At 45.3% G+C, this 22556-nt stretch overlaps 1 protein-coding gene across 1 annotated transcript; it reads left to right on the forward strand.

The window, feature by feature from the left end:
- Positions 1-19879: 19879 nt before the first annotated feature.
- LOC133825307 (uncharacterized mitochondrial protein AtMg00810-like) lies at positions 19880-21232 on the forward strand. The gene is made up of 4 exons (XM_062258269.1): positions 19880-19949; positions 20070-20132; positions 20824-20911; positions 21013-21232. The coding sequence occupies exons 1-4, from the start codon at positions 19880-19882 to the stop codon at positions 21230-21232; spliced, it is 441 nt and encodes a 146-aa protein (XP_062114253.1).
- Positions 21233-22556: the final 1324 nt, after the last annotated feature.

A 22556-nucleotide genomic window follows, 5' to 3' on the forward strand; every position in this document is an offset into this window, starting at 1 on the left:
GAACCAGAACTGCACCCACCTCCCAGAACGAGCGTTCCGCGATGAGAGAGGCCTGCAAGGGAAGACAACAGAATGAGTTAAGCAGAACCAAATGTACTAAGAAAAATGATCCCAGAACACAACAACTGACAGCTTACCCCAGAAAGTTGCTGCTTTACGGCATGTGTCAGCAACAACGGGTCCTTACTGCTACTGATGGCCCATTTCTCAGAATTGAGCTCGCACAAGCTCAGGGCCATGTCCTCCATCATCTCCGCTCCGAACGGCGCCAATGCACGTCCGAGCCTAGGCACCAGCCTCTTCTCCAAGGCTGGGCCATCCAAAACCGTTCCAGCCGGGTGAAGGGATCTCACCCCTTCTGCCAGCTCAGCTCTCTTCACGGCAAACAGGTTGTCTGCCCTTCCCTGAATAACAGCCTTCTCGGCCTCCAACCGCCTCCTCAAAAAATTATCAGCCCGTCTTACACCCTCCAGGAGGGCAGCGGGGAAACAGGTTGGTTTCTGAGGGAAGTGGAACTTCAGGCCAGGCTGAGGAAGGCTTGTTTGTTGAGAAAGTGGAAGAGAAGGAGAAGAAGGAGACCCCGAAAGGGTGGACTCCCTTTGGACTGGAGGAGGAGGTAGACGGGGTATTAGGGATGGTAGCGAAGACACTACCGCCCCGGTTTGTTGTTGCTGCTGATGTTACTGTTGTTTTTGCTGCTGCTGTGGCGGTGTTGGTTGTCTTTGTTGTTGTTGTTGTTGTTGTTGTTGTTGCTTTTCCTGTTGGGGTTGTGGTTGCCGCTGGGTGGGGGTAGTCTGGCGGGGACTGCGCGCAGCCCGGAGGTCTCCATCACCTCCGGGAGAAGAATGTGTAACGCCCTACTTCCTTAGAGCCGTTACTTAGTGAGTTTTAAGACAAATCAGTGTGCAAAGATCCCGCTAACCGAGGTTTTGAAACGAAAGTGTGACTAATTAAAAGTTAAGGCTGTAATCTTTGAAAATGCGTCATTTCATTAAAACTTCTATTATTAAACATTTGGGATCCCAAAATAAGGTTTGAAAACTATTTACATCTTGAAATAAGTTCACAGTTGATAAATCATAAAATCGTAGATTATTACAGCCATTTTCAAATAAACCCCCAACCAAAGCAGTCGGGCAGGCCAAACATGTACGCGCCGCTTCACGCTCTCCGTACTCATGGTTGGTTGATTCAGTCATTGCCCTTACCTGCAACACAGAGCACCCGTGAGCCGAAGCCCAGCAAGAAAACTCATGCAGAACATAACATATGCAATGTATACAGTTTATCATAACAGATAATCCACAAATAAACAAGTCAATCATTAGACTAAGCAAACACGGCCATGCCGCCCCAGGACCCTTACCAAAGCCCTGGGGTATCGGTTCTCACCGCGAGGATAACTCATGTATCCCTTGGGTCCCACCCTGAATATATATCATAACACATGTATCCACCGGGCCCCGCCCTGATTATAGCATCCCATGTGCTAGGTGTTACTTTCGGCCCACGGCCGCCCCGGCTTACGCCGTACTCGGCCCACGGCCGCCCCGGCTTACGCCGTACTCGGCCCACGGCCGCCCCGGCTTACGCCGTACTCGGCCCTTGCCGCTCATTTCATCATAATCACACGTATAGTACATTTGAAATAATCATTCACACACATCATGATTCATTTAAGGTTAAACATTTGCACATAATACAATCTGGGGCCATGCCCTAACCTCGGGTGTTATAGTTTTCTTACCTGTATTCCGAGCCTCCTGATGCACTAAAGCTGCGAGCACGGTCCTCCAGCACGAGCCTCACAAAGGACCTAGTCACAACACACAAGAAACATCCCTCATTACTAATCAACCCAAAACCACTTCCCGGGACCAATCCCACACTCCCGGGGCCTCTAAAACCTTAAAACAACACCCCGGAGACATCCCCCGAACCCCCGGAGCAAAGGCCTAAAATTGCCTAAAAATGATGCCCTGAAATTTGCCTTGTGCCGCGGCACCACAACCTTGTGCCGCGGCACCCATCAGACAGAGGCTCCCTTGCCGCGGCACGAAAAACCTGTGTCGCGGCACGCCTTCGCAGACCCAGAATTCTGGGTTTTCTCCTGCGTTTTCTCCGAGCTTAAACCATCCCAAATCATACAAAACCAATACCCAAACCCCTAAAACCAATTCCAAGCTTCATATGAACAACTTAACAACCTATAGGCACTAGATACAAGATCAAAACATCAACACACTCAAGAATCCACCCCTTGATTCCTAATTTCAGCATCTCAAACCAAAAACTCAAACACACTAACTCAAGCTCTAGATTTCACAATTCAAAACATAAATCAAACTTAAATGCTCATAAAATCCATACCTCAAGTGGAGAATCCACCCAACAAGCTCCCTTGATTCACCTCCTAAGCTCCCACTTCAGCCCATTTTCCTCTTCTTCTTCTTCTCTTCCTTGCCCTAACTCTCCTCCTCTTCATTTTAGCAAAGCCATCATATATCCCAAATGCCCAAACCGTGACCCACTAAAAACCCAGCTGAGAATTGCCTATAACCCTTGCCAAATGACCATTTTACCCTTTCCTACTAATCCTCCTTAGCTAAACCTCAAAGGACACTTAAGTCTTTTCATTTCTATTTCATTTCTACCACTTTTTACCTTAAAACTTGTTACCCACAGCAGTAACTAATGGTTACCCAGGTTACTAAATCCCCAATAACCATTACCCGCTAAATCTCAACTTAGCCATAAAATTCCCGAGATACCCCTAGGCTCCTCCCGAGCCGGGTACAAAATCCCGTTGTGACATCTAAGTTAACTAGCTCTCTAGGACCGTCTCGGCACGTGCATCACAATAATAAAACCACACACACGCGGTACAATTCACAGAATACAATTATGCCCTTCTAACACGATCCGGGCCTATATGCATACTAGTAAACATAGCCATGCATCTCAGTTTAAACAAATAGCCAAATAACATGCTTTAAATCATAATCATGCATTTAATTCATAAAATCACACATAAATCTCAGCCTGCCCTCCTGGCACACTAATCAAGGCCCTTAAGCCTTATTAGCGAATTTGGGTCGTTACAACTATCCCCTCCTCATAAAAATTTCGTCCTCGAAATTTATCCAAACACACCAGTCAATAAACCCGCAGTTTTGACCATAACTTCCAAGGTCCACCGCCTTTACTTTACTTTTCAACAACACTCTTACAGGAGTAACAATCTTGCCCCTCAAGATTTTGTCTAATAGCCATGCTCCCGATAGCTTCTTGCTTACCCCGCAACCCTTCTGAAACTTCAGGGTCTGCCTAGATTACAATTACTAATTCATTGTCTTCTCGATAGCCAATTCATTGACCAATTCATCACCTCTACTAGGTGGGATCAGCTTATAGGCCCCGCTGGCCTAACCCTTAGTACAACTTCTGAATTTCATGTTGAAATAAGAGTCAGAACTCTCCCTTCTTTCTCTGAACACCTTACAGATCCTCGTCTGCTATTACGTAGAGCTACAAATATTTCCTTCCGGAACTTTATTTCCTCAACATTTAACAATTTACCTGCTCTTTATTCTTTCGAATATGCAGACACTCCTGCCTTAAGGATTCCAACAACCTCTCTGGCATTCTCTCTAAACCAAAGCCAACCCATAGTATTCATTATGCGTTACATTAACAAGACACCAACAACTGCCACCGCGACTAACTCGTCAGGGATTACACTTCGCTTAATACCTCAAGTATTCGCCTACTCAGCGCTTAATTCTTTAAGATCTTTAATAACTTTCAGACTGCCAATTCACTTGCAATCAACTGACAATTCCAGGTTCCCACTCTGTTCTTTTTGTCCTCTAAATCCATTCCAACCATTTAAAATACTATAGGCTCTCAATTCCGTATCATCGACGTTCTATCTCGAACCCAGTTCACTTGACCCAACAACATTAACTCCCTTAACTGAGTTAAAACTTTTCATGTCCAAACAATTTACTCAAGGTCTAAAGTGGTCTATTCCCATGATACACTACCACATCACCTAACCCCTCAGGGTCCAAAGGAAAACGCTATATTCCGGCACCCGCTCGACCCTCCCGGTACGACGTACCCTAGGAGGTGGAATGATATCCATTCAGAATTCTCGTTCATAAACCAAATCTAATTGGATCCTTCATCCATTCCTGGTATCCTACTGTACCACCATGACAGGGTCCTTCCCTGTTTCAACTCAAGTCAACACTTCGGATTCCATAGCTCAGTGACACTCACCAGCTAACCCTTACCTATTAACATCATGCCGATCTCAGTCGTTGCTTTGACCACCCCAATATAATCTATGGCGCTATTCCCCGACTGACACGCGCCTTACCGCTAGGAGTTCCGCCTCCAATTAAATTTCCCCTCGTCCAATCGAGACTCAAACACTGATCATCAGTCTGTTACTTTTCACCACAACTGGGCCTCAACGTTAACCTTCTTACTAATACCCAAAACTCAAGTACCTTATGCCATACACAACAGTCGACTTAACGTTCCAAGTGTATCAACCATGATCCATTCTGTCGCCTCCCGCAAGGTTCGATCCACCCTCGCGCCAACTGCACCTGGGCGTGCACAATCCGTGATGCACTCCCACATTTCCATAACCCTACCATGGATCAGGTCTTTTATGAAATCGCTCTTTACTTAACCAAATCACACGCATACTCCCGCATTAGCAGATACTAAACAATCACACCTTGTCTTCTGAATTTCTTTCTGATTTGATACCACTCAGTCCGTCTAACCTCGAGTTTACTGTTCCCCTCGCCTCTGATGTAGTTGTCTCCGGAGGTGCTTGTGCAATAGATGACGCGCTTACCAGTCTTGTTATGCCTTCAATTCTTCGGACGTTCTTCATTAGCTTCTTTGTGACTTCAGATCAAATCTTCACATACCTGTCCTTTCTTCTTGCAGCTGTAATCTGAGAACTCCTGACGACATCCAAACTAACACTCCGTAGAACCTTACCTGTGACTTCGCCTTCTGGGTACAAACGTCTTTCTCATAGTCACTTGCTCACCATTTCTGTCTGGGAGTAATCCATATGTACTGCTCGTGAACTTGAAGGGAACTTGCCCACACCGTTCATGCATTCTCTGTCTAAAGAACTTACCTGTGCTGCTGCAGCTTGAACCGTTCCAGAATCCTTGTTACCAATTCCTTACACCCTGCCCCGTGCAACCTAATCAATTCACGAAAAGTCTTTATCCTTGGTTTCCAACTGGCAATAACCAGGTCGTAGATCAACTCTTGGGGACATCGTCCCATCTTGTATCCAACATTGTACTTTTCGTCCTAACCCGATGATACTAGCAATCCCCGCAGTATAACACACTGGCTATACCACGCCCAGATTCCATTAATTGCTTCGATAGACTTTCTGTCGGCCAAGACCGTCTTTTACAACATTCTTTATACCAACCCTATCTGTAGTCTGACCTTGAAGTCTCCCCTAAATCTTTCTTTACATACCCACGTAATTTTCCCACTGACCAGCTCCGTCTCCTTTACGTACTCCAGATGATATCCTCAACAATCCATCTGCCAGAGTTTCTAATTCCTTCTCAATAAGTATCACTGTCCTCAGCCTCTCGAATGGCACCATAGAGGCACCCTCTCTATGTCCATCACCCTCTCGGAGCATTCGAAACACCGAATCCTTCCAGTTCGCTACATGACCAAAGCATAAGCTCGTCAGATACATACTCACCCTTGAGGACTCGGCCTCGAACTTTGAATGTATCGCTGCACTCTGGTTCTCCGTTCCCTCACCATGGGAAATCCATCCCAACATCTCGAGTCATTCTAGGTAGAAGTCATGCCCTCACCTGACCTCCTCTCAGGTGGCATCCTCTTCCTCATATGCATACCAATTAACCTCCTGGTTCCTGTCGCCATCTCGATATCTACCTTTTCAATCAGGCTTCTTTCAAATCTCAAATTAGGTGCCCAAGCACTGTCTGGGGTCCTTCTATCTCAACAATCGAGAATCCAACCTCGCTGCGTTCTATCAACAAAAGTACCGTCTTATCAGTCAGACTTTTCCCCTTTTTCTTGGCAATCCAAAAGCCACAACCCTATCCGGGGTTCTTTCAACTTGATTATCACGAATCTATCTTTGCTAATTCCATCAAAGGAAGCACCGCCCTTGCGACTCTAGCACTCATGCTCTATACATCAACCATCAGTTCCTCAAACAATATGGCCCTCTCCGCCATCCACATGCAGACCAAAAACTCTTTCCTCAAAGCAGCCCAAATGCCTTAGGTTATTCCAGATCTCATGCCCTTAAATGGGTCGTCATCCAATTCCGGTACATCCGCCAGTATAAATTCCCAAATGAATTATCCAATTCACCAGACCCATTGATCTATGCGGTTGTTACCCCTAACAGTCCAAACCAGACTTACACATTTGCCCGTCTCCACGGTTCTAATCATGTCTTTAAAATCTCTTCTAACCATTCATCATCTAGGTTCTTTCCAACCCAATAAACCAGTACCTCAGCCCGAGTATCACTTCCAGGAAACTCTCTACCTCCACATTTAACATAACCCCCTAATCAGGATCTCTCGTCCTCTTAACCAAGGGTGGAATTAACTCAGCTCATCTATTGATAAATTCCTTGTCAACTCGTACCTTCCTCAACACTAGAGGATAACACCTTATACGCCTTTCATATAGTACCCTTATCTGTCCATACTTCACAGTAAACCATCACCGGTAACCTTACTGTTAAAACATCTAATTCAACCATCTCCCCAGAGAATCCGCTGTTCTTCTATCCCATCTCAACTAACAAACTCCACAGCTAACTCACACACTAGTGACCCTTTGCTGCTGCTCTCAGGGATAACTGGAGATCTCAAATCCAACTTACATCTAGAAACCCCCTTTTCAACACAATATCAGGTCCCCAAACCTTTCTAGGAACCAACAACTCGAATTCATCCGTCAAAACCGACCAACTCCTGAACTCTGTGGTTCATACTCTGAACCAACCCACCACTAGGTCCAAATATCCACAGGTATAATGCACACACAAGCATATACTAGCTCAAATCCACAATGATATACATTTAGCTACCAGATTTATCACCACTAAGTATATCCAGGTCTCAACATGCTTCATACAAGCAAATAAACGGATAAACTTATGAATTTAATTCAGAAAATTAACCACATACACTCAATATTCAAACCATTATGCCAATATTCATCCACATGCATAATAGTATTATTCAGCATGCATCAATCTCAACATGCAATACTAAAGGGCTCAGCCCAACAGCATCTTCTGCATATGTCAACTCATTTCTCATGCTCCATATAGATAAGCAGGCAAACAGGGCATTCAAACATATATTCAGACATGTCAATTAATCATACCAACCAACCCTGAGTCGAGCTTGTCACTGACAGCGAGCGTACATGTTCGGTCGATCTCCAGAACCAATAAACCTTGGCTCGCTCTGATACCAAGTTGTAACGCCCTACTTCCTTAGAGCCGTTACTTAGTGAGTTTTAAGACAAATCAGTGTGCAAAGATCCCGCTAACCGAGGTTTTGAAACGAAAGTGTGACTAATTAAAAGTTAAGGCTGTAATCTTTGAAAATGCGTCATTTCATTAAAACTTCTATTATTAAACATTTGGGATCCCAAAATAAGGTTTGAAAACTATTTACATCTTGAAATAAGTTCACAGTTGATAAATCATAAAATCGTAGATTATTACAGCCATTTTCAAATAAACCCCCAACCAAAGCAGTCGGGCAGGCCAAACATGTACGCGCCGCTTCACGCTCTCCGTACTCATGGTTGGTTGATTCAGTCATTGCCCTTACCTGCAACACAGAGCACCCGTGAGCCGAAGCCCAGCAAGAAAACTCATGCAGAACATAACATATGCAATGTATACAGTTTATCATAACAGATAATCCACAAATAAACAAGTCAATCATTAGACTAAGCAAACACGGCCATGCCGCCCCAGGACCCTTACCAAAGCCCTGGGGTATCGGTTCTCACCGCGAGGATAACTCATGTATCCCTTGGGTCCCACCCTGAATATATATCATAACACATGTATCCACCGGGCCCCGCCCTGATTATAGCATCCCATGTGCTAGGTGTTACTTTCGGCCCACGGCCGCCCCGGCTTACGCCGTACTCGGCCCACGGCCGCCCCGGCTTACGCCGTACTCGGCCCACGGCCGCCCCGGCTTACGCCGTACTCGGCCCTTGCCGCTCATTTCATCATAATCACACGTATAGTACATTTGAAATAATCATTCACACACATCATGATTCATTTAAGGTTAAACATTTGCACATAATACAATCTGGGGCCATGCCCTAACCTCGGGTGTTATAGTTTTCTTACCTGTATTCCGAGCCTCCTGATGCACTAAAGCTGCGAGCACGGTCCTCCAGCACGAGCCTCACAAAGGACCTAGTCACAACACACAAGAAACATCCCTCATTACTAATCAACCCAAAACCACTTCCCGGGACCAATCCCACACTCCCGGGGCCTCTAAAACCTTAAAACAACACCCCGGAGACATCCCCCGAACCCCCGGAGCAAAGGCCTAAAATTGCCTAAAAATGATGCCCTGAAATTTGCCTTGTGCCGCGGCACCACAACCTTGTGCCGCGGCACCCATCAGACAGAGGCTCCCTTGCCGCGGCACGAAAAACCTGTGTCGCGGCACGCCTTCGCAGACCCAGAATTCTGGGTTTTCTCCTGCGTTTTCTCCGAGCTTAAACCATCCCAAATCATACAAAACCAATACCCAAACCCCTAAAACCAATTCCAAGCTTCATATGAACAACTTAACAACCTATAGGCACTAGATACAAGATCAAAACATCAACACACTCAAGAATCCACCCCTTGATTCCTAATTTCAGCATCTCAAACCAAAAACTCAAACACACTAACTCAAGCTCTAGATTTCACAATTCAAAACATAAATCAAACTTAAATGCTCATAAAATCCATACCTCAAGTGGAGAATCCACCCAACAAGCTCCCTTGATTCACCTCCTAAGCTCCCACTTCAGCCCATTTTCCTCTTCTTCTTCTTCTCTTCCTTGCCCTAACTCTCCTCCTCTTCATTTTAGCAAAGCCATCATATATCCCAAATGCCCAAACCGTGACCCACTAAAAACCCAGCTGAGAATTGCCTATAACCCTTGCCAAATGACCATTTTACCCTTTCCTACTAATCCTCCTTAGCTAAACCTCAAAGGACACTTAAGTCTTTTCATTTCTATTTCATTTCTACCACTTTTTACCTTAAAACTTGTTACCCACAGCAGTAACTAATGGTTACCCAGGTTACTAAATCCCCAATAACCATTACCCGCTAAATCTCAACTTAGCCATAAAATTCCCGAGATACCCCTAGGCTCCTCCCGAGCCGGGTACAAAATCCCGTTGTGACATCTAAGTTAACTAGCTCTCTAGGACCGTCTCGGCACGTGCATCACAATAATAAAACCACACACACGCGGTACAATTCACAGAATACAATTATGCCCTTCTAACACGATCCGGGCCTATATGCATACTAGTAAACATAGCCATGCATCTCAGTTTAAACAAATAGCCAAATAACATGCTTTAAATCATAATCATGCATTTAATTCATAAAATCACACATAAATCCCAGCCTGCCCTCCTGGCACACTAATCAAGGCCCTTAAGCCTTATTAGCGAATTTGGGTCGTTACAGAATGTCTAAGGCGTTTCTTCTTGTCGCCCTCAGCCTCTCCTCCAGGGCGCTTGCTCACCCCGGTCATCTTCGCGGGGAACACAAGACCTTCCCCCTCGCTGCTACTACTCGAGACCACCATGGTCTCGGAAGGCCCATTGACAGGAGGCCTCTCCACCACCGGAGACACTTGCGCCTCGCCACCTGTCTTCTTGGGTGTGGCAGCTTTACCTCCCCTACCAGCTCTGGCCTTTCGTCCTTTCCCCTTGGACGGGTCTTGGCTAGTGGCGGCCTTCTTGATAAGTGAGGTAGCTCTCCCAAACATCTTTGCTTCGGGATGTTCTGCAAGAAATGTACGAAGCAAGGTTAACCAACCAGCAAGCGATGTGAAAAAAGATAAGCAGAAAACAAAACAAGCAACAACATAAAAGCACAAACAAGTCCACCAGCAGGGAACAAGAAACAAACAAGAGAAAAGTTTGAAAGGGACGACCATGCACGAGAAACGTGGATGGCCTTCCCCGAGCAAAACAAGACACCGCTTCCTGCTCTAGGAAGCTCCCGTACTCCTCGAAGTCCGGGAATAACATGCTGAGGGAAGAAGGGTCAACCATGGTGACACCTTCTGGCAGACTACCGTCACTCAAACACCCGAGGAGCTCATCTACCCTATCGCAATATCTGTCAAAGGGTATCCTACGCGGATCTAGCCTAAGGAAACGGGGATCGAACCCCATCTGAGAAGTCAGGGAAACCTCAGACAGGCTGGGGGTGTGGATCAATCGAAATCTAGTCTTACCTTTCCCGGAGGTACCAGCTCCCGAAGTCCCTTCATTGGGGTAAGCTGCGGCGTGGCGAGCCTCGATTTCTTCTTCCTCCGACTGGGGGTCGGGGAACCTCTCCGCCCAACTGAGGGATAAATTATTCTCGTCCTGGGCCGCCTGGTAGATCACCTTGGACAGCTTCAGGGCAATCTGCTCCCGGACGTCAGCTGACACCTGACTTTGCCCCCTGCCACTCACTGGCTCAATATTTTGGAAAGAGGCGAGTAGCCCATACTCCCTCAAAGATTCGGTGGTCACAAGTCCTTCCACCTTCAGCTCTTCCTCCGAGAGCCCCTCGTAGAAGTTTGACCTCCTTATAATCTCCGCACAGCGAGGTGTTCGCGGGACGGCTTCTGCAAAATCCAAACACGAGTGTTAGAGATCCTCCTGGAAGGCAAACCAAACGTGAAGAAACAAAGTTAGAAAAGAACGGAAGGAGCACTTACCAGGGACTTTGAAGTCCAAAGACAGAGCTGGCACCCTCTTCAATGGGAAGCCAGTCGTTAGGAACCAGTACTCCCGGAGATCTGGAACCCTCGCGGTATGACATGTGGGACACATCACGTCCGGATACCTCTCCAGCCTATAAAACCCCACCTTGTCTGCATGACCTCTCATGGGCTGAGACTTCAGCCCATAGAAGTATAGCACCTCCTCCGGGGTAGGGGCCTCCAGGTCCCGGGACTTGCAAAAGATATATCACCCCGCTAGAAGCTTGTAGCTGGGGGGAATCAACTGGAAGGGGGCAATCCCCGCCTTCACACAGAAGTTGGCAAAATAACTTCTTAGGGGCAAGTGTGCCCCACAAACTATGTGTGCCCAGCTCCAGGCACCAAAACCCTCGTGACTCTGGCTGGCAGACTCACCCAGCACCGACAGACGGTGCCACATCAGGCCTGGGATGTTCTTCAGGCCTGCCTCTGAGGAATACAGCTCCAGCATGTCGTAGTTCCTGAACAGGTTCGGCTTCTGGTCCATCTCCCAGATGGAACTGTTGATAGTCGGTGGGCTAGCCGCGGCCACCTTAGTTTTTGCTTTCTCCTTTGCGTCGGCAACAGGGGAACCTTGCTCCTGGGCAGATTCAGCCTCTACCGCAGCGATGATTTGTTCCTTTGAGGTGTTCATCACTGAGCAAAAGAAACAAAGAAGAAAACACTCCAAGCAGTCAGCACCCTTGTCATACCCTAACGGTATTAAAGGCGTCGGGGAGACCCTCCCCGAAAACTGCTTGGAGAGGCTCCCACCGAGCTTGCCGAGGGGTTCGCACCATGCCACCCGGAGGACAGCAAGGAACCAGATTCAAACTTCGAGCCTAAGCCCGCCGAGAGAAGTGTTTTCCCAGGGGAAGACACCCTAAAGGCGTTCACGCTTATGCCCTAAAATAACAAACCAGAACAGCACAAGCAGACGAGAAACAACTTTCCAAAAGCAAATCGTCAAAGCATGCAAAGAAATGACTTATTGACTCACATCAGTCACATGCCTATCAAAGCCCTATTCACGCATGCATAAAGATGACACCGGCAGAAAACTCAACCCTAACAACTACCAACAATCTGAGGTTTAGAAGGAAAAAGCAAAGTAAAAATACTTACTGGTGTTCGGGTAGTTGAAGATTGAGGGAGTAACCGGGTCACTGCACTGCACGAACACGTGAAGTAAAGGCTGCAAAGACAAGCAACGATTCAAACCTAGAACTTCGGCGAACAAACCTACTGCCAAATCGAAAGAAAAGTTTATGGATTCCTTACCAAAAGAAGTGGCGAATTCGAAGGAAAGGAAGCTTGGAAGCTTGAGAGTTCGAAGATTTGGGAATCTGAAAATCTGAAAGCTCGAGAATTTGAAAGCGTAAAGAGGAAGAAGGGTCCGTTCCCTCGTTTTTATAGCAGGAACGAAGTCATTTCGAATTCCACAAATGGACGGTTCCGATCTTCCCATACCGCATGCATCAGATCCGACGGCTGGGGATGAAGTGCCGGTCCCATTTATGACTCCTCGGATGGGAATAAAGTATTTATTTCCCATCATTGTACCATCTCGGGCCCGGTGTACCATTAAATACCGTCAAATCACTACTCAGACGCCTGACGCACGCATACTCAGCCAGTCGCCTCACGCACACGTCTTGGTCACTGAGCCATTCCCTGCATGACGCGTGGCCCTTGCCACACTTGAGTACTTGAGTTCAAACAGAAGAAATTTCCTTCTTTTTTTTCGTACTAACACTCAGACAGGAAAAAGGAACCCTTCCAGGAACACAGGAGGTGACCCCTCGCCTAATCTAGAGACCAGAATACCCGGAGGATTGTACAAGCTCCCGGACCTCTCAAGCTCCGTGACCTTGGGGGGTAAATGTTATCCAGATTTCCGGATAGCATTTAGATGGATAGCCTTGGGGAAGTAGAATTATCAAAGTCTTTCACGAAGGGTGACCAGGGCTCGTGGATGGAGATAAAGGCTTCGCCTCTCCCGTTTAGTGTCTAGCACACTCTTTCAAGCAACCGCGACCCGGAAGCTCGTCAATTCTCCCGGACTCCCGAAGGGATATCCTTCGGGGAAGGTCCTTCCAGGAGAAGCACTTCAGGTTACCTTCGCGGATACAGTTCCGTGCCTCGCACGGAAGAAGACCAAGCGGTCGAGTCACGAAGGAGGCATAGTAGGAATGATACTCACCGGACACAGGATCCCGCCTGACAGGTCGAGGCCGCACACATCCCAACACGCCTAAAAGTGCCTTTTCGCCTACTGTTCCGCTGACAGCCTGGAAAAGACAGCTGCCTTTTGACATTCCCCATATTTTCATGTAATTATACCTACGTAGAGCCTTGTAGCCATGCTACTACGGTAATTGTATCCCCTATTTACGGCTGGTGTAATTAAGACTCATAGGGGCAGAGTAAAACCCTAATCCAAAACCCTAGCTATAAAGACCTCCTCATTTTACGATAGGAGGAAGGCCAAGAAATTACAGAGCAAGAACTCTGCCAAAAATCTCTCTAGCTTCATCTTCTTCAAGAGAACCCGAGAGAAACATTGTGAGTTTGTGAGGTTCTTGTACACCAGCCATTTTACTGTAATTCTCTACAAGTATAATAACATCGACTCGTGGACTAGGGCTCGTTAACGCCTGAACCACGTAAAAAACTTGTTTGTCTATTTATATTTCTGCACTTCTACAGTTCTTATCTTTTTATTATTTTGTTTGTATTCGTTTCCGAAAAACTCAGTAAACAGGTCCCAAACGAGACCCTTATATCCTTAGAGGACCCCTTATATTAGGAGGATCCTAAAAAGACCCCTTATGTCAAAACAAGGTCCCAAACGAGACCCTTATGTCCTAACAGGACCCCTTATATCAGGAGGATCCTGAAAGGAACCCTTATGTCAAAAGAGGGTCACAAACGAGACCCTTATGTCCTAATAGGACCCCTTATATCAGGAGGATCCTAAAAGGACCCCTTATGTCAAAAAAGGGCCCCAAACGAGACCCTTATATCCAAAAAAGACTCCTTACCAGAAAGATCCTAAAAGGATCCCTATACGAATAAAGAGGAAGACCTTGTAAGCCATTGCTTGAGTTCGCAAGGATTAGTTACCCTTATAAACATCAAGGTGGTCAAAAGGTCTTACAAGAAAGGAATCCTAATAAGAGTAAACGCTTCGACAAGAGGAAGTGCCTCAGGTGAAGCACCCACCAATAAGCCTAGAACGGTCACCAAGCCGTCTAGCCAAAAAGGGTCTTGAAAAAGACCCTTGAAAAAATAGTACTATTAATAACGATGAAAAGGACGCTTCTCGCAATAGATAATAAGAGCCCGCAAAAATATATAAAAGGATAACTTGATGCCAAGGTGTCAATATATCCTTATAGGTACAATCAAGAGCCACCAAAGAGGGACCTACTGAACCCCTTCGCATGGGCTCCAAAGGACCACAAGCCTGATAAGTAAAAAAGAGAACCTATCGAATCCCATTGTGCGGGCTCAAAAGGACCTCTAACATAGAGGAATAAAGATGAGTGATCGCATTTGTATATATATATATATAAAAAGAGTTTTGATAATGTAACATGACTTAGAGAAATTACAAGCAAAATAAGGCTCAACTGAGCATAAAACCACATTGGACTGAAACGACAAAAAATGCAGAATGACAATCTTAAGGCCTCATGCCGTAGGCGTTCCACTCATCCGCCCTGGCAACGGCATGCTCACCAAAGGAGTTTGGCTTTTGCCTCCACACCCCATAGAGGGCGCGCTCTATGGATCTATACTCAATGTCGGCCTTATCCACCTCTAAGGAAGTGACCCTCCCCTGTAACGTTGTGATGGTAGCCTTTGCACCCTCAAGGTCGACCTCCAAGCAAGTGACCTTCTCCTAGAGCATCACAGCCTTGGCAATCGCCCTCTTCTTCTTTTTTGATGATGAAGAGGCCTTCGCTAGGACCTTCTCCAGCTTTTGTTTGGTTTCAGCAAGCTCTCTCTCAATCCCCTGGACCTGGACCGTAAGATGGTCCCTTTCAGCATTCAACACGGAGAGGTCCTGAGCCGAATTGACAAATCGCTGAGCCACTGTATAGGTCTGCACAAGAAAAATATCAATAACGATGATAAGCAAAAAACAAAAGAGAGAGAAAAGGGATAAGTTCGACGTAAGATGCATGAACTCACCCAAGCAGTGAAACGCTCAAGAGTCTCCCCGAGCTCCGACATGGAAAAATTCCCAAGACCACTAGCCTTAGGAAGATCCGTGGCGACTTGTACATACCGTTGCCCATAAGAGGCTGCCATGCGGCCCACCCAGGGCGACCCTTCCGAGCCAAGGGTGCTTGGCTAGGTAGGGACAGATGACCCGCTCGCCGAAGGAGGAGGGGGCATAGGAAGATCGGAAAAATGAGCCTCCGATGGACCAGGAGGGGGTGTAGAAAGATCAGAAAAATGAGCCCCCGATGGACCAGGACGGGGTGCAGGAAGATCAGAAAAATGAGCCCCCGATGGACCATGATCAAGGGAAGCTTTAGGGAAAGCATCGAAGTCCTCAAAATAGGGACATACGAAGCTCCTTGACATGGCCTGTTGATCATGGGAGTGGGAGGCCATGTCATGGTATTTACGGGCTAAAGGAGGGCACTCCCTGGGAGACAAAGATGGTCGGTGGGGTTGCCTATGTCCTGGGGAGACCCCCTTTGGCACCCACTCAGCCTCACCACCGTCCGAGTGAGGATCAGCAAAAACAACCTTTTTCTTCCGTGTTCCAGAAATAGTCCACAACAACTCAGGCTCCGAGACCAGGGATAGCTTGTGATGGTTTAGGTTGGTCACGGTGAAGAGACCTACAACCATTTTTTCAGCAGAGTCAACCTCAAGAAATTTATCCACTGCATCCGCCTCTGACCTGATAACTTCACGCACGGCGAAATTCTCTGCACAATCAACATAGTTGCCGACACGAACATAAGTTCCAAAAAATAAAAAATAAAAAATTGAAGTACTTCCTAGGAGCTGAGCGAAATTCCTCATGAACAGAGAGGGGACCTTTCACAAAGAAGAAGTCTTGCTTCCAAGACCCTGGGTTGGATACAGAACCCTCTATCATGGAGACCGAAGAATTGGCTTTTTGCAGGAAATAAAAGCCTTTGGATTTAGGAGAGGGCATGAGGTTGTACATGAAATGCACCTCTTGGGCCGTGGGAGCACGCTTGAAGCCCTCCATATATGCAATAAAGAGGCAACTCAAGGTTAACCAGCTGTTGGGTGCCAACTAGAGTGGAGCAAGGTAAAAATAGTTGAGAACCGTGACGAAGAACGGGTGTAATGGGATTGTGCCACCTGCTTTCAAGATATGCTCGCTCATGGCCACATAACCAGGACTTGGCCAATCGGCGCGACACTTGTTCGAAGGAACGTATAATTTGTATTTCGAGAAAACACGGTAGTTATCCTTTACTTCCAACAATTTATTTTCAGACACACGGGACACTAGGGTGGATGCCAACAGGGGGCCAGTGTCTTGATCCTCAGCGGTCACCTGTCGTCGTGCTCTCTTTTGCATATCTTCAAAACCAAAAGAAAAAGGTGAGGTGGAAACAAGGCACTTTACCCTCCATTTTTTCTTCCTAGCAAGGGTTTTCCATCGAGGCGTCGAGTTTGAAAGCGCCAAGCAAGGGTAGACCGAGAACAAGGGTTGAGGAGAAGACGAGATGGCCCCATGATAGTCATTAGGGGAAAATGGGGTAGGCGGCTCAGGCGGGAGATTTCCCTCCATAAACTCTAGCTCCATTTGTAAATCTAAAAGGGTCACTCTAAGGTTTGCTATATGGTCATTAAGGTCAAGGGGAAAAGATACTCCGTCTCCCCTCAAAACTGAGTCTATTTCGCTCTCTACCACCCAAATTTTACGACTAAGTTCAGCCATATGCTCAAGATGATGAATACGGGCCTGCCTTAAGGTGTCATAGTCTTGGTGAAGGTTGTCCTCAGGGAGCTCCGAGTCTAAAGACAAGTCAATAAACTCGAACCCCGGAGGAGCGTCGAATGGTCCTTCACATGCCATGAGACCTTGTCCCGAAAGCAAAAAAGGTTCACATATAAATGAGAGAACTGCTACAAAACACAAAGGAATGGGCTCAAAACTTCAAGGCAGTAGCGCTCTAAATAACCAACTACGGGGTATGAATGAGGGCATGTAACTGGGTTAACTCACGATGAGCTCAGACCAAAGTACCCCATCTCGAGTGGTGCTAATTTCGACCCAATAGACATAAGGGAGAAATAAAGTATACCTCAAGCAAGTAAAATTGGACGCTGTCATGGTCAAAAGGAGGTTGAGGGCCAAAAGCACTGTCACGGTCAAAGAGAGGCAAGTGGTCAAAGTACGCGCCTACAACAATAAAGGAAAAGGATGTTTTAGTCCCTAAACACCCACATGGATATGGGCATAAAAAAAAAAAAGAAAAAAAAATGAAATGACGTAAATAATAAAAAGTGAGATGGTGAGGTATCGAACTCCTCACCTCTTGAAAAGAGTAAGGTTTCCAAAACCACTAAGCCAAAGAAATAAAGGGTGAAGGATAGGCTAGACATGAAGTGCTATTTATAAGGATCATGAGCTCATCTTAGCCATTAAGTCCAGTGATTGATCTATGGTAAAAAATGGAGCTAAACAGCTGCATTGGGATCCACAAAGCCAAATAATAGGCTCACACTATAGCTCAAGCAATTACAAGGATCATCACAAACACCGCCTATGCTTACAAGACACCGTACCGAAAAGTCTACCAGAGCACCTAAAGGCCCTCTCCTACACAGGGGGGCAAGTGTAGATGCTCAAAATTCCATGCTTGTAAAAGACTCAAAGTACGTGCTTAGGTCCCATGTCCCTAAGTGTGTATTGGGAAATCTTGACAAACGAAGCTGCAGAAAGTGTGCCACCCAAGACCCCCCGTCTCGCGCCTTGGAAGTGTGCCACCCGAGGTCCTCAGGCGCCTACGTGAGGTCGTCAACCCCATTTCTCCGTGAGGCTGTTATGCCCTTGCCTCACCTCGCCAGAGCCGTGCCACCAGGGATGGCCTTGCCTTGCCACAGTCCTGCCACCAGGGCCTCGCGAGGGATGGCCTCGCCTCGTCTCGATATAGCCGCGCCACTAGGGCCTTGCGAGGGATGGCCTCACCTCACCACAGCCGTGCCAACAGGGTCGTGTGAGGGATGGCCTCACCTCGCCTCGACATAGCTTCGCCTCCAGGGCCTTGAGAGGGACGGCCTCGCCTGGGCACAGCCGCGCCACCAGGGCCTTGCAAGGGATGACCTTGCCTTGCCTCGACATAGCCGCACCTCCAGTGCCTCGCAAGGGACGGCCTCGTCTAGCCACAGCCGTGCCACCAGGACCTTGCAAAGGATGGCCTCGCCTCGCCTCGACATAGTCGCACCTCAAGGGCCTCACGAGGGACGGCCTCGCCTGGTCACAGCCATGCCACCAGGGCCTCGTGAGGGATGGCCTCACCTCGCCTCGACAAAGGCGCGCCACTAAGGCCTCACGAGGGATACCCTCGGATGCCCATGAACATCTCACGCACCAACAGGCGCCTCGCTAGGAGTGGTGTCTCGCGTGCCAATCACCCACATCTCACGCCAAGGGTCCAAGAGCCCCGTCTCGCTCCGCGACCCCTACATGCATCAGGTATCTTGCACCCCGCGCCTCGAGATGGTGTCTCCTATGAGGACCTACGGAGACTCCAACATTTTGAGGTAAAAGACCAAGTATAATTCAAAAAGACCGTACAAGTACGGAGCTCATACGGGGTACGACCTTTAAGGCCCTGTATGTCTGATCCGAATACTCATGCCAGACAAGTAGTGGGAGTGCTAGGAGAGGGGACATGGCATGTATGCTTCTAACCAGATGTCAGAGTCGATAACACCACTAGCACCACTACGCCTGGTGCCACTCCTCTAACACTCGTACTAAATAAGTAATGGAGACATCCCCACGGAATCTGACCATGTACTGGAGCCAACACAACTACCCCTGAGACCACTCTCCTGACAATGTACTTGTGTACCATCTGGTCCTCTGGACCACAATGTATCAGGGGCCATTAGAGCCCACTTTAAAAGGAACCCCACTCCCACATGGAAGGGGGTTGGAAAAAACATTGTAACTGGACACAGAAGAGAAATACAAGTTCTTTTCCCCATTTTTCTTCTGCAAGTTTCTGTTTAGATTTTTGAAGTTCTTCAGTCATAAGCACTATACTTTGATTTTTCTAACATGTAGTTGATGAGTTCTCACCGTCAATAGTACTGAGTACCCAATATACCCTTTGACTCACCCCGAGTCGGGTATTTGGTCCCATTGCGACATTCCCACTAACTTGCTCCTTAGGATCGCCTCATGCCAAGTAACCCAAATATATCAAAGTATGCTCATATATTCCAAATATACCCGCAACGGGCCAAATTATGAAAATTGCTCTTCTATTAAGAAACAGGCCCACGTGCATATTTAATACACCTAAACATGCATATCTAGTAATATTATAATATATCTCACGCAATCATATAATGATACACTTGTATATCATATAAACACATATTTCATATAATGCTCCATAATTTGCCATCCTGGCCCCCTAATCAAGGTCCTAAGCTTTATTAGGTAATTTGGGATGTTAAATGATGATTTGTTGATCTATTCTATCACATCCTCTAAACCTATTCTGACACCAGCTCCTGCTAGGCCTCCTATTATTCAAGTCTACTCCAGACATCCACCTCTTGATTCATGTCTTGGACATGCTGCTTGTCATCATATCCAGACCTGAGCGATGATCTTCCTATTGCATTGCTCAAAGGTAAACGCTAGTGCACATATCCTATTTCTTCTTTTGTTTCGTATAACGACTTGTCATCTTCTTCTTTTTCTTTTATTGCTTCCCTTGATTCTATATCTATTTCTAAAACTATGCATAAAGCCATCTCTCATCTTGGTTGGCATAATGCAATGATAGAAGAGATGAATGCTTTAGATGATAATGGTACTTGAGACTTGGTAGATGTACATTCAGGGAATTGGGCTATAGGATGCAAATGGCTGTTCGTAGTTAAGGTCAATTAGGATTGATCAGTGGCTCGATCGAAGGCTCATTTAGTCGCTAAAGGCTATTCTTAAACCTATGGTGTGGACTATTCAGACATTTTTTCTCCTGTTGCGAAATTGACATTTGTTCAGTTATTTATTTCGATGGCAGCTACTCATAACTGGCTTTTGCATCAACTAGACATGAAGAATGCTTTTCTTCATGGAGATCTTCAATAAGGAGGTGTATATGGAGCAACCACCCGGTTTTATTGCTTAGGGGGAGTATGGACATGTTTTTTGTCTTCGAAAATCTTTATATGGTTTGAAACAGAGTCCTCATGCTTGGTCTGGAAAATTTAGTTAAGCTGTTGAAAAGTTTGGTATGATGAAAAGCAAGTCTGACCATTTGGTTTTCTACAAACAATCATAGGATGGTATTATTCTATTAGTTGTGTATGTGGATGACATTGTTATTACAGGAAGTGATGATACAAGAATCTCATCTCTCAAGTCTTTCATTCATACTTAGTTTCACACGAAGGATTTGGGGGTGCTAAAGTATTTCTTGGGTGTTGATGTTACGAGAAGTGAAAAAGGTATCTGTCTATCTTAGAGAAAATATGTCCTAGATTTTTTAACTGAGACAGGGAAATTGGGAGCAAAGCCTTGTAGTACTCCAATGACTCCGAACATGCACCTTACAGGAGATGGGGAACTATTTGAAGATCCTGAGAGGTATTGAAGATTGGTTGGGAAGTTGAATTACCTTACTGTGACTAGTCCAGATATTGCTTATTCGGTCAATGTTATGAGTCAGTTTATGTCATCTCCAACAGTTCATCATTGGGCAGTGTTAAAGCAAATTTTTTGTTACTTGAAGGAGCACCTGGATGTGGTATTGTGTATAGAATTAATGGGCACACTCATATTAATTGTTTTTCGGATGCAAATTGGGCAGGTTTCAAAATGGATAGAAGATCCACTTCGGGTTATTGTATCTTTGTTGGAGGTAATTTGGTCTCATGGAAGAGTAAGAAGCAAAACGTTGTGTCATGATCTAGTGCAGAGTCAAAATATCGAGCTATGGCATAGTCTTTGTGTGAGATAATGTGGATATATCAGCTCTAGACAAAATTCACAAACCGGAAGAGTTCGAACTCTTAATTCTCTCAAAGGTCCATCTTTTGTTAACCGATTTATCCTGTCTAGTCCCATATGACCAAGTCTAATATGCCAAAGATATGTGTCATCCTCATTTGGAAACTTTTGTCTTTCGTTTCCTTGCGGTTTTGCTACTTTAAATAGTTTCGAGTTATTTAGATTTTGTTCAATAAATGAAAGCCTTAAAGTCCGAATATTCAATTGCATGTCTAAAGAAATTAAGAATAATCAAATTATAAATAAAATACTCTAAAGTCAATATATGCAATTAAATTTAAAATACTAAAAGAAACAAACTAAAACATTGTTCAAACAACAATAAAGTTTTTCTTTGAATAAAAACTATTGAATTTTAAAATAAATGAACATTCTTCAAAATTTTCTTGAACTTACACGCTTTCTCTCTCTTTGACTTCATGAACATCATCAGCAACTTTCTTTGACTCGTAAGATTCAATTATCTACATAGAAGAATAAACTATGTTAGTGGAACCTGAGTGTCGAATTCAGGATGATAGGATCTTTTTCCACTTAGTTATAAGAATGAATAAATAATATTTACCTTTCTTATTCTTCATAATTTCAGCGATTATGTCACGCTTGGCAGATAGGATCTAATTCTCATAAAACCACTTATGATATATGTGTCCATATATATCATGGATGGCATCCCATATATCATATGCAAATTTAAGGCTTTGTAGAGTATTTTTGGTCTGTATATTTACTAATTGAAGCAAATAATACCTTGCCAAATGATTTATTATCAACCACTTGGTGTACTCAAACTAATCATTCACTAAAGCTTCTATTGGTGGTTCTTGAATATGTTGTGTTTTAACAGCTTCCATCAAATTCTTTCTTAGCAATAATATATCAATATCATGTCTCCAAAATACTATATTATCATCATTAAGTTAAATCACTACATTGCAGTCGTTTTTCAAATATTTTAACTAAAAGAAATAAAATACAATAATATTATTATTCGAAAAATCTCGAATACATAGAAAGTAAATATGATGTATGTATGCAATCAATTAAAACACATAAACGAACATTTAATATTCCACATTAAAACTACCCAAAAAATAAAGTGATGCCTTACGGTCGGTCAAGTTAAATTCAGATAGCTTATAAGATAATCTTATCTTTATTATTTATAACATAAAATAACTCTTTATTTTATCTTAGAAAAATAAACTAGTTTTGTCAAGAT

The sequence above is a fragment of the Humulus lupulus genome, chromosome 3, assembly GCF_963169125.1.
Source record: "Humulus lupulus chromosome 3, drHumLupu1.1, whole genome shotgun sequence".
NCBI lineage: Eukaryota > Viridiplantae > Streptophyta > Magnoliopsida > Rosales > Cannabaceae > Humulus > Humulus lupulus.

Bases quoted from the DNA above. Each gene is read 5' to 3' on its own strand.
- LOC133825307 (XM_062258269.1), top strand. From the start codon at position 19,880: ATGTCTTGGACATGCTGCTTGTCATCATATCCAGACCTGAGCGATGAT. The intron at 19,950-20,069 runs GTAAACGCTAGT...CTATGCATAAAG, and splicing joins TCCTATTGCATTGCTCAAAG to CCATCTCTCATCTTGGTTGG. The intron at 20,133-20,823 runs GTACTTGAGACT...TAACTGAGACAG, and splicing joins GAATGCTTTAGATGATAATG to GGAAATTGGGAGCAAAGCCT.